Genomic DNA, 12096 nt, shown 5'->3' with positions numbered 1-12096 from the left:
CAAACAGTGTTGCTAGGATTTCATTGTTAAAGCAAAAATCTTCATTATTCCTTTGCTTATTCTTTGCTGAATTTTTATCTGCGTAAAGACAGACTGGGATTGCATTACAAAGTAGGCATCTTATTCAATAGATATTCCCTTTCTCTGGCATTATTTTCCCTAATATTTGCAAAATACTGTGAAACAGCTCAAATAATAATAGGGGAATTTAATAGAGAAAATAGCAGATTCATTTGCCTTCATAAATTGTCAGTGGCCTTACCATCTTTGGGAAAAACAAAACAAAAAAACACCAAAAACATTAAGACAAAAAGAGATTACAAGCATTTTTTTTTTTTTTTTTTTCTACTATTGGCTTAGAAGGAAAGAATGGAGTAGCACTGAGCCATCTGTAATAATATCTTTTCTGTGTGCTTGGCCAGGACAGATCTTGGGAGTAAAATACACAAATAAAAGACAAAAGGGTAAGGAAAAAAAATATAAACAGAGTTTTTCTTAACTACTTAAAAAAATAGCTGAAGCTAAGCAAGAATTTCTGGACAGAAATTGATTGCACCAAGTCAATATAATGTTTTGTTATTTTAAATCAGTGTTTTGTTACCGTGGCTTTTATGAGCTGCAGTTTCTGATACTTACTGTCTCTGCTTTCCATTTTGTTGCTAGTTCCAGGAACACGATGAAGCTTGCCTTGCTGGAGTGGCTCAGATGTCCATTCGAATGGGAGATATCCGTCAGGGCGTAAACCAGGCCATTAAGCATCCCAGTAGGTTACTAAAAAGAGACTGTGGAGCTATTCTGGAGAGTATGAAGGTACTCAAGCAAGTTAATAAATCCTAAGGTTGAATATGTGAATACAGTAAGATACTTATTCGTAATCATAATTTACAACTGATATTACAATGATTGTCAATATTACAGCAATTTTCAGAAGCTGCACAGCTGTATGAGAAGGGACAATATTATGACAAGGCAGCATCAGTTTACATCCGATGTAAAAACTGGTAAGTACAGATTGCAGGGTGTTCTATGTGTTGAAGAAGAGATTGTTTCAGTGTGATGTGGTGCTCTTAGGAAAGGAACAGGTCTGCAAATGTCTCTCTGCTTTTGTGGTTCCTCTTCCCAGGCTCGAACAAGAACAGCATTCACCTCTTAGAAGCTTATGTTGGTTTAAATAGCTGAACAATAATAGCTGTTGGTTTAAATAGATGAATTGGAGACAAAAAGTGGCACTTCTTATGCTCATACATCTCAAATGAAGAAGATTCTGTGTTCTTTAAGCCCATTTGTTCATGAAGCAGTCTCTTACTTCTCATTCTGTTTCCAAATATTAAGCACAACTCTTTAAACATTTTAAAGTGCTTTCAAAGCTTACACATTATGTTAAAAAACATTTTTTTAACGTTCTCTTCAGTATTGATATAAATATGCCTGTTCTACCAGGGAAAATTGGAAACCAGAAGTATTTCTTCACCGTGTCTTGTCTTTCCAGGGCAAAGGTTGGTGAACTTCTTCCTCATGTTTCATCTCCAAAGATTCATCTACAATACGCAAAGGCCAAAGAAGCAGACGGCAGGTGTGTTTGCCTCTTTATCTGTATTTATAAATACATCTTAATAGCTGCCCTTGCAAGGCACTGAATAAAGTGTAATTATTGACTAAAATGACGAAGACCAAATCAGGCCTTTATCATTTCAGCCCATAGTCACAAAATTTTAATCACAAAGTTTACTTTTCTGCTTGTCACTATCTGTAGGGAAATGCACTTCAGAGTAGCTTATAAGATGAGACAACCAAGCCTAAATGCATGGATTGGTGAGAGTAGAAAATATTATTAGTGTTAATTGCATAGTGCAAGAATGAGAAATTTCTTCAACTCATTTACAGAACAGAAAATAGTCTCATTTTAGAAACTCTGCTACTAGTTATCTGTTAGGATTTATTGTTCTCTCACTCCCAACTGATTTAATGTGGAGCTGACAGAACAAATGAACTGCTTCTAAGGTACACGAAAGTGGATGCTTGACAGAGTAAGTTAAACATACTTCTGTGGTTTTCTGTTGTCTCATCAAGAAATGTCCTCCAAAGAGAACATAATGTGGAGAGAAAAGAGGTTAGTAAATATGAAACAAGCTTTTTAATGCAAACTGAAAAGTTGTCACACAAAAACCTCTAAGAAGTAAAATACTTTATGTTTCTTTCATACCATACTGAAAAGAGTTATTTAAAAATTAGAAAAACTGTTGTGGAGCTGTAATTTTTCAGGTACAAGGAAGCCGTGGTAGCTTACGAGAATGCAAAACAGTGGGACAGTGTAATCCGACTGTGTTTGGATCACCTTAATAATCCTGAAAGGGCCGTTAATATTGTGAGAGAAACCCAGTCTCTTGATGGAGCAAAGATGGTGGCCAGGTAATAATAATACATTAAGGAGTTAATCACTTTGAGAGCTGTTAACTGTTTCTTCTGCATTGTTGCTGGAGGATAAAATTGTGCTCAGAACAGTAAATCAATTTTATTTGTTTAAGAAATCCTATAAGCTTGTAGAATATATCATATTGCCTTGAATACATTCTTAATACATCCCGTAACTTACCTCAATCTAACATTGGCTTCTTATTCTACTGAAGTAATGTATCACCCTTCAATCATGATTGCATTGTCTAAGCTAGTGATTTTCTAGGTGCAGCTATGGAGAGCACAGTAGAATTAATTGTTATATACAGTTTTCATATTAACTTCTTTCAGGAAGAATATTCTTGTATATTAGTATTGTATATTAGTATTGTATATTAGTATTGTATATTAGTATTTTTATTGAACTTACAGCTTATGAGATGAGCAGTTAGAGTTTTAAAAGCATGGAAGAGGTCATACCTGGTGGAAGTTGGTGAGGCATGCTAGAGTATCAGACTCTGTTAGTAGTGCTTGGTTAATAACTACATATTTCAGTTTAGTGATTGGAGTTCTTTAAAATTTGGACAACTAAGCAGATACTGCTTTATTTATTTTAACTCTTCAATTGAAAATTACATTAGTGTGAAGTAATGAGATTAGACAATAATCAAAGTTTGCCATGCTGCGTTATTCATAATAAGTTATTTTTAGTAACCTATTTAAAAGATGAAACATGTAGATACAAAATAAATCAGAAATATATCATCCTTGCATGCTACAAAATACAGTATGTTTCTTAATGTTTGGAGCATTCCTTGTGTTACCTAACTAAGGCATTGATCTGTTCATTCCGACTAGATTTTTCCTGCAGCTCGGTGACTATGGTTCTGCCATCCAGTTCCTGGTCATGTCCAAATGCAATAATGAAGCTTTCACATTAGCTCAACAGCACAACAAGATGGAGATTTATGCTGATATCATCAGTGAGTATTCCAGTTTAGTACTTTGCACACAGTATCTTCTCTCTTATCCAGAACAGCATGGCTCAAATTATAATCTAAGTGGGTGGAAAAAGGTTTTAAACCTAACTTTGGGGAAGTGTCTGTCTTTATGTGTTAAGTAATACAGAGTCTTGGTTAGAAGTCTGAGTTGTATTCCCTGCTAAATGGTTAGGTAGCTCCTGATGGTCTTTTAATATGCAATACGGGTATACCCTCATATACTTAAGCTATGAAAATAATCCTAATGATAATTTTGATATTACTTTTTCTGTTTCATTGTTGCCAAAACATAATGAAAAAAATAAATAGTATGTCATAGGCCATTCTGTTAAGTCTGTGGAAATCCCATTAACATGTAAAACCTGTGGAAACAATAATTTCAGTGCACTATTAGCCCCCAGTGTCTGACGTTTAGCCTTTTAAGTAGGAAAAAAGCATACAAGAAATAATTTGATTGTAGTTGGCTTTGGGTTTCTCTGTACAATGGGAACTTCTTTCTTTGTTAGGGCCCTTGACTCAATAAGAATACTCAGATATTGTGGCCTTCTCTCTCTTGCAGCTTCTGAGAGTACCAGCAATGAGGATTATCAGAGTGTTGCGCTGTATTTTGAAGGAGAGAAGAAACATTTTCAGGCGGGAAAATTTTTCTTGTTGTGTGGCCAATATGGACGGGTCAGTACTTCAGTGATAAAGCAGTGAGGGCTGACTGTGCATAGAAACTATAGAAAATACTGTACTTCCAAATCAAGTAGATTTGTAGATTTTTTCACTTGTAGACCTTATCTGTGTTAACTCATCTATGTACTGATACGAAAAGCTGTCAAAAGCTAAGTAAGGTATCTGTATTTATTATTTCAACTTAAACTCTTTTTCTACTTCTTTTTAGGCATTAAAGCATTTTTTGAAAAGTCCAAACACAGAAGACAACCTGGCTATTCAAATGGCAATTGAAACAGTAAGCGGCTTTAATAAAATATTCCTTCTCTTTTCAAGAAGTTTCCTTTCAGTATTGTGGCCCTCTCCCAGCATCAGTAACAAAAAAAAATCTAGCTGCAATTCTGTATGAGAAGTCTCCTTGTGTTGTACTTTTTCTTTTTCCCTCATGGTAATTTCTTCTGTCTTTATTTAATAGGTGGGACAGGCAAAAGATGAAGCCCTAAAAAGTGAACTGATAGATTATCTTACGGGAGAGAATGATGGCATGCCTAAGGTACTGTATTTTTGGTCACAGCTGTTGTGTCCTGTTGCTGCACTACAAGATCATTTGGGTTTATTTTATCCTAAACATTTTGGTAGACAAAGATTGCTTTTTAAGGATTGCTTTCATTAAGGAGTGAGGCTTATGTGATCATTCATTGAGTCATTTCACCCAGTAACAGTCTCAGAAAGATAAGAAAGCAAGTGTCTGAGATACATTCATCTTTCTCTAAGCACTGTGGAAACAGCAGAGGAGATCCAAATTAATGCTCACAGTGGCAAAGAGGCAGAAGTCAGCTGTTCAGATCAGTTAGCCCGCTGGCGGTTGTCTTTCCCAGGTGGTCAGGCAGCCTGTGTGTGTCAAGACAAGCCACGCTACTGATATCTTGCATAACAGGGAACTGGTCGTACTCTCACAGTAGAAGAAAGTAAGGTAGTAATTATAGGATGAAGAACAAAAATACATCAATTAATGAGAAACGTTGTAGACAGATTTTCAAAGTTACTCAGCCTCCCCGATCTTAATCATAGAATCATAGAATGGCTTGGGTTGAAAGGGAGCTCAGGGATCTTGAAGCTCCAACCCCCCCTGCTGTGGGTAAGGCCACCAACCTCCACATTTAATACTAGACCAGGCTGCCCAACCTGGCCTTGAACACCTCCAGTGTTCACCTGTCCCATCCATTAAGTAATTAATGACTGTGTTCTCAAAAGGAAATTAGCCCAAAAACAGTATGAAAATGTGAACTGAAGGGAGAATTTGCCATTGAGGTCACGTGGAAATGTAAATGCTTCCTGTGGATGCCCATGTGACAATTAAACCCTTCAAAAAATCTCTAACAATCCCTTTGGATTTCTTACTCCGTAGCAGTATTTAGTCATCTTTGCAGCCATTTCTTTACTGGGGAGCATGTTTATACCTTTCATATTTCTCTTCCCTGGAATGTCTTCCTTTGTTCCTGTTTCTTTTTGTCAATGTGTTTAATGAGACTTGTATACAAAAGCCGCACAGTGTTCTGGAGTACAGCACAAGTAATTGTCTTTAAAGACCTTTGATACAGTTTTAATATGAAATACACACTGTAAGTGTTTGCTTTTACTGATAGCGTCACAGAATTGGTTGCGCCTGGATTTTTGTTTGTTGCTTTTCACTAAGCAGCACCTGAATCTGCTGATGAATTTTGTTTCCAACCTGCCTCCCTGTATCTGGGGAGCATCCCATTACGTGCTGTGTTTCAGATTAAGTTGGCCTTGATTAACAAAGCCAAGGATTCCCCTCAAGCTCTAACACAGTGACCTCCGCAAAGGTTTGGAGTCCCCTTCTGCCACCACAGGCAGCACCCACCAGAGCTGTTGGTTCTCAGCTCAGGAGCCTCACAGCAGGGAGTGGTGGTTGAGAGGAGGAAGGGAGCACCACGCTTGGCATTCACCAGTATTAATTGCTTTTGTATGACTTCATTAGGATGCCAAGTACCTATTCCGCTTGTACATGGCGCTGAAGCAATACAGAGAAGCTGCCAGGACTGCTATAATAATCGCCAGGGAAGAGCAGCGTTCAGGTAAGTCAGGTTTTTCTAATGGGGCTACATATGTGACACTATGGCCTCCAACTGCAGAGAACGCAACTTCGTTATACTCTAATAACAGCAAATAAAGAATAGGGGAAGTCTGACCACACTGAACACACTGTATTGCTGAATCTAACTGCATTTAGAAGTTAATGGGCTCCAGTGGTTTCCAGACAGCCCCTGTCAGTGATCTGGAAGCAGCACAGGGCCACAAATTAACATTCACATTTAAATTCTCTCCCTGAAAGGTTTGGGGTTGGCTGGTTACAAAGGCGAGGAGTTGCCAAAGCAAACGATAAAGTAGTTTTCTGCATTAACATTTACCTTTTCTCTGCTTTGTCATGGAAGCAATGTCTTGGATACAGCACCTTCCGTACTTCATGTTTTATCATACAGGGTTGTTATTCACAGAGCTGTTTGGCTGCTGTCTAAATGACTTCTGCAAGTGTATGTTTTTTTCTTACTTGATTCCCTGGCTGATGCTGGTTGGGATCCTGAGACAAACAACTGCCTGTGACTTTGCAAAGGCATTCTCACATGGAAGCTTTGCTCTAAGAATCGATACAGCTTCATGCATGGCTTCCTTACATGTTATTAGGTAAGAAATTATTACCCAACATAAATAAATAACTAAATTCCATTCGGTGTTGTTTGCTCTTAAGGAAACTACCGGAACGCACACGACGTTCTTTTCAGTATGTATTCAGAACTGAAGAAACAGAAGATTAAAATTCCTTCTGAGATGGCTACAAACCTTATGATTCTACACAGCTACATTTTAGTGAAGGTAAGGAACGGGGGAGCTGGGTCTTTACACATGGTGCGGGCCTGGTTGACTGAAGTGTGTGTCTGGGCACTATGTTCATGAACAGACTCCAAGCTAACTGAGCTTCAGGAGAATCTGTACCTGTGTGATGCTGCTGCCTCCTTGGTTACACTATTCTTTTTAAAATACTGAATAATTTAAAACCTGTATGTGGCTTCCTGTGCATGTGGTGTTCATACTGAAAAGTATGTGCACTGCTAGTGCTGTTATTAGTCACGATCTTAATTGAAATTAAGCAGGGCAGCCCAGGCTGTTTGTGGCAGCCAACACACGTGGCCAGTCGGGAGGACACCACTCAGGCTGTGGCTTTCTTGCACCCCCTGCCTGCAGCCACGAGGCAGCACCTGCTGGTGGTGGGCTGCAGGCTAAGAGAACGCTGCGGAACTGCTCCCATTAGTCTCTGGTCCTTCCTCTAGAGCTTAATACACGTGTGCTCAATTTCACTGACAGGCTGAGGGCATGCAGCTCCCCAGAGGATCAACACCAAGAGCAGGAGCTGTTCTCTAAAGGCTGGAGTTAATTCCTTGTGTTTGTTGTATTCCAGACTCACGTGAAACGTGGTGACCACATGAAGGGAGCACGTATGCTGATCCGTGTAGCCAACAACATCAGCAAGTTCCCATCACGTGAGTACTGACAGCATCAAGGAGCAGTGTGCTCTGCGGGGCAGCTCAGCAGTCACTCTTAGAAGGTACCTGGGCTGCTTCACTGGGTGCTTCCTCAGTAGAGAACCACCAGGAGGGGTTCCTCAACAACGTTAAGATGTCCTCAACTGCAGGGCTAAACTGCTGGAGCCGTGCTTAAAGTCTAAGCATCGTATCCAATGAACTGATGTTCTGTGAGTTTTTATCACAAAGTTTAAGTATCCTTCTTGTGGAAAGGCTGCTTGTTTGGTACATGGAACACTCAAAGGGAAATTGTCTCTGCTGTCCCACATGGCTGCAGTACTGACAGTGCACCTCTCCTCAGCTGTGCACACACAGCTCATTCTCAGCCCACTGCCAGCCTGTGCTGCACAGGTACCAGGCAGCAAGAGGTGAACCCGTGGTTCCCGTGTGTGCTTACAGGAACTGCGCATATTTGTGTGCATAGAAAAATCCTGTTGTCTTTCATCAATGCCCTATTAGCACAAAGGTTTTGAACAGTAATATTAGTAAGTAAACATTGCTGTTGGTTCATTTTGTTGCAGACATTGTACCAATTTTGACTTCAACAGTAATTGAGTGTCACCGAGCAGGACTGAAGAACTCAGCCTTCACTTTTGCTGCTGTGCTGATGCGACCTGAGAATCGAAATAAGATCGATCTTAAATACAAGAAGAAAATTGAAGCAATGGTCAGGTGAGCAGTGTTCCTCTGTGCTTCCAAACACTGGCCAGGCATCAAAAGCACTGTAGAAGATCCCTGTTCAAGGTCAAAGAGCTTGAGCTCTTATTCACATGTGTATCTTCCTGCCAGGCACCCAGACAAAGCCGAGGCGGAGGAGCCAACAACAGCCTGTCCCTACTGTGCATTCCAGCTCCCAGAGTGCGAGCTCCTATGTCCCAGGTGTAAAAACAACTTGCCCTACTGCATCGCAACGGTGAGTCCCAATTCTACACTGGAAGAATGAACACAAAGCCGCTGCTTCTTTATTCCTATCTTCAGTTGGCTGCCAGAGTCAGGCCAAGGCTTGGCTGTTCTTTCCGAGCTGTTGGCAAGTCAGTGACACCCAGACCTCTGGGGCACTTCCCATGTTAAGTCCTGGGTCAGTTCTGGTTTTGGTGTTAGTGATCCTGACATAAATGAGAAGCCCCACTGTTTTTGTTTCAGGACTCCTTACAGCCTGTTGGAAAGGGCCGCAGTACATTGCCCAGTGAGAGGGCCATGCAGCTCACCTCCATAAAGTCCTAATGCTGCACTCAGCTCCTGTCCACAAACATTTGACTGATTGAAGGGATTTGTCACATTACAGAATAAGAACAGATTTTCTAAAGCAGGAAACAAACAACAGAGTTAGTGAACATGCTTTAATTTTAATATTAAAACTAAAGGATCATTCTTACAAAAAATAGTAATAGCTTTTTAAACTGTTTTTTCTCCACTGGCTTAGCAGAACACTGTGCTCTATGTGCATGCCTTTTCATTTCTGTTCCACGTATTTAAGCTGTCTCTTGGCTCTGGTTCCTTCACACCATCACACTCACTTACATCACCAGGACTGCAGCGTTTTTCTCATCATACCCTTGGAAAGCATCAAAACAATCCACTGCTGCCTAATGTGTTACAGCATAGATGTGTTAACAATGATGTACAACATTGATGTGTTAAACGCACATCAAGGCACTGTTGGGCTTTACAATGGTGACCATGGTACCTAACAACTTTCTGCATCAGAATCAAATGAGAAACCAAATAAGAAGAAAAAGAAGCTGTTTCAGCTCTCCTGCTGTGTTCACTGACTGACTGACAGCCGCAGCCCCTCGCTGCCATTTTTGAACCTTACGCACCACCAATAATCTCAGTACATTTACACCACTCTCTTTCTAAGCACTTCCCTACAGGGGCAGCGTAGAATTGCCCTGACTGAAATCATTTGTAAAGTGATAATTAATTTCATTCTTAAAGTTACAAAAATAAATACACGTCATAGGGAAAACCTTCTTTCCCAGTGAGAGCTTCTCTTCTAGTCACAGAATTTACACGGTAAGCAAAGTAACACTGTAACCATGTGGGTTTCTTCATTCGTTAACAGCTTTAGAACTCCATTGCTGAGACTTTTTCCACAGTAACTGAACTGCCAGGTGAAGCATTGGGGAGCGCCTGCCCTTGAATGACTGCTTCCTCTTGTGTGCAGGGCCGACACATGGTACAGGATGACTGGACCGTCTGCCCACACTGTGACTTTCCAGCCCTCTATTCAGAATTCAAGAAGTAAGCTGGGATTTTTTCTTCTATTGAAGGGTTGCAGCATTCGTTCCATCTAATATACATACTTATAGAGTGTCACTTCCAATTGAACCAGCCCAACAGCAGCCACCGGAATAGGAGTTTGCACCTGGCACTGGGTGCAGACTAACAAAGCATTCATCACTTAGAAACGCCCTGTGTTCCAGTGCCATCTGTGCTGGTTGTAGTCTGCTGCCTTTTCCTCATGCCCACTCAGCAGAGCAGCCTTACTTCTGGGGTTAGCAAATGGCTACAAAAACTAAACACACAACTCACCTTTTCCCCCCCCTAGACAGAAACAGCTGCTGCTCCAGCCTCTCTTACACTGTGTATGTTACTCTCAGGCCCAACCGTCCTTTGACCCGTTGCCCCTCTTGCTTTAAAACAGCATGTTACAGGTTGAAAACATCTGCCCAATGTGTTCTGAAAGAATCAACACCGCTCAGCTTAAGAAAATGAACGACTGCACACAGTACCTCAAACAAGATGACACGGATGGTTAAGTTCAGGTATGTGTTAGAACCTGCTTTTGCAGGGCTCTCTGGGTTGAGTTGCTGAGGGTGTGGGGTTTTTGTTTTATTCATTAGATATCAGGGCTCATTGGGGAAGGCTGCAGCAGTGTTTCCCAGCAAGGAAAGTTCAGTGTTGGAGAGTTTAACTTAACTTACAAAGCTGCATCTCGATCTCTCAGGTAGCTGAGGAGCAGATGTAACATTTACTTGCCCTTACGCATACAGGTTTTGCTTAACTTCATTTGCACCAACCAGGCCATGAATGTTCTCATATTCAACATCTGCTCTGTGCTTCCATTGCTTCAGTTTCTGTTAAACTTTGTAACTTTTTAGGTATTCTGTTCTGGCTTTGATTGCAGCTATAGAACTTAAAACATTTCAAATTGTGGAACAAAATCCCTCTCTGCTCTGCTTTGCTTTTCTATGGCTGTGGGGCCAGTTAAGAAAAAAAAACAGAGCCTGATAGATGCAGGAAGACAGAACACCCTGTGAGCTTAAGCAAAAATAAAAACCTCACGCGAAACACATTTTATTGTAATTCTATACACTGCTTAATTGCTATAATGTACAAATATGCAGATTAGGATTTGCTATTTACAAGATTTCAGTACATAATAACAGAGGATTTATTTAAAAAGTCATGTGAAGACGTGCATAAACACCAGGTAACCACGCATCCCATCTGCGCCGTGTCCATGCACCCTGCTTGTTGTACAGCACTAGTTACGGCTGTAACGCAGCACTGCCCAGTGTGAGAACGGGAGCTACGGCACCTCTGTCAGAGGAGCGTTTTCAACACACTGGTTCCACATCACCAGATCTGTGTCACGTTCCTGACAAGTTAAATAACCAAAGCTACAGACAGAGCAAGGTTATTCTGTTTAATGTCTTGTTTTCTCTTTTCTTTTACCTTCTTTTTTTGTTGTTTCTTCGTTTTTCTCTCTTTTTGGCAGCTTGGAAGACTTCATCTTTTTTTGCTACAAAGAGAGTACAGGGAGAGTTTAGAAATCCAGCAGTAACCTGGGGAAAGGCATAAGTCAAATGCAGTGAATTAAAAAGCAAAGGAAAAGAAAAGGGGAGTGGGGGGAAGAGCCTCTCCCCTTTCAGGAATCGCACTTTGAAGAGTGATGGAATACAGACTCTACAGCACTGTCACTTTTAGCAGCAGCTGCAGGGAAGTGCTGGCTGCTCTGTAAGGACGTGGCCAACACTTTTGTTATATACATTATTTAACACGTTATGGAGAGGTCTCACTGGTCCAACAGTCAAGCAGAAAAAAAACAAATGAAAATAAATGAGTATTTCTGATAGTACTGCTGGTCAAGAACTGACAAGGTGATGCATTCAGCATCTACTCTGGCTTTGGTTTTTGATTCTGATGTTACAAGTCCTAGAAAGTGAACATAGAAAGAAAAAAGTTCAGAGTGGTGGTGTAATACCAAGGAAGCCAAAGCACCTTGATCATGGCATCGCTTTCAACAGTATCCTGCTCGTCCTCATCAGACGGGGGCTCTTCCACTCCCAGTTCTTCATTCAGCTCAGAGGTCCCCATGGATCCTGGCTGCCGTCTGGACGTCTTCACAGAATGAAGGGAATATGGAGTCAGATGCGCCTCTTTGTTGTAGGCCCGTGTAAAAGCTGCTTTGACCTGTTAGGTGGGAAGGAAGCACA

The 12096-nt window shown here is 40.8% G+C and overlaps 2 protein-coding genes across 4 annotated transcripts in view; one reads left to right on the top strand and one right to left on the bottom strand.

The window, feature by feature from the left end:
- The window catches only part of WDR19 (WD repeat domain 19), a 29714-nt gene that overhangs the window by 17204 nt on the left and 414 nt on the right, over window positions 1-12096 (top strand). For 2 of the 3 annotated variants that reach the window (XM_015862466.2, XM_032444559.1), the window contains 15 exons: window positions 664-810; window positions 919-1001; window positions 1490-1573; window positions 2263-2409; window positions 3253-3377; window positions 3955-4067; window positions 4282-4350; window positions 4528-4605; window positions 6055-6151; window positions 6823-6947; window positions 7531-7612; window positions 8176-8326; window positions 8444-8567; window positions 9822-9898; window positions 10302-10422. In XM_015862466.2, coding sequence (XP_015717952.1) covers window positions 664-810; window positions 919-1001; window positions 1490-1573; window positions 2263-2409; window positions 3253-3377; window positions 3955-4067; window positions 4282-4350; window positions 4528-4605; window positions 6055-6151; window positions 6823-6947; window positions 7531-7612; window positions 8176-8326; window positions 8444-8567; window positions 9822-9898; window positions 10302-10416 — 1617 coding nt within the window. In that variant the 3' untranslated portion in view covers window positions 10417-10422. Of the gene's footprint in view, window positions 1-663; window positions 811-918; window positions 1002-1489; window positions 1574-2262; window positions 2410-3252; window positions 3378-3954; window positions 4068-4281; window positions 4351-4527; window positions 4606-6054; window positions 6152-6822; window positions 6948-7530; window positions 7613-8175; window positions 8327-8443; window positions 8568-9821; window positions 9899-10301; window positions 10423-11378; window positions 11883-12096 lie in introns of those variants that run through there. The other variant, XM_015862468.2, reaches the window with a different exon arrangement.
- Window positions 8981-12096, bottom strand: part of RFC1 (replication factor C subunit 1) — a 30609-nt gene continuing 27493 nt past the window's right edge. Inside the window, 2 exon segments of the mRNA XM_015862476.1 lie at window positions 8981-11402; window positions 11882-12073. Of these exon segments, the coding sequence (XP_015717962.1) occupies window positions 11307-11402; window positions 11882-12073 (288 nt within the window). The 3' untranslated portion in view covers window positions 8981-11306.

This window comes from Coturnix japonica, chromosome 4 (assembly GCF_001577835.2).
Source record: "Coturnix japonica isolate 7356 chromosome 4, Coturnix japonica 2.1, whole genome shotgun sequence".
NCBI classification, from domain to species: domain Eukaryota; kingdom Metazoa; phylum Chordata; class Aves; order Galliformes; family Phasianidae; genus Coturnix; species Coturnix japonica.
Note: the sequence above shows the minus strand (reverse complement) of the source record. Positions and strands in the feature narration are given on the sequence as shown.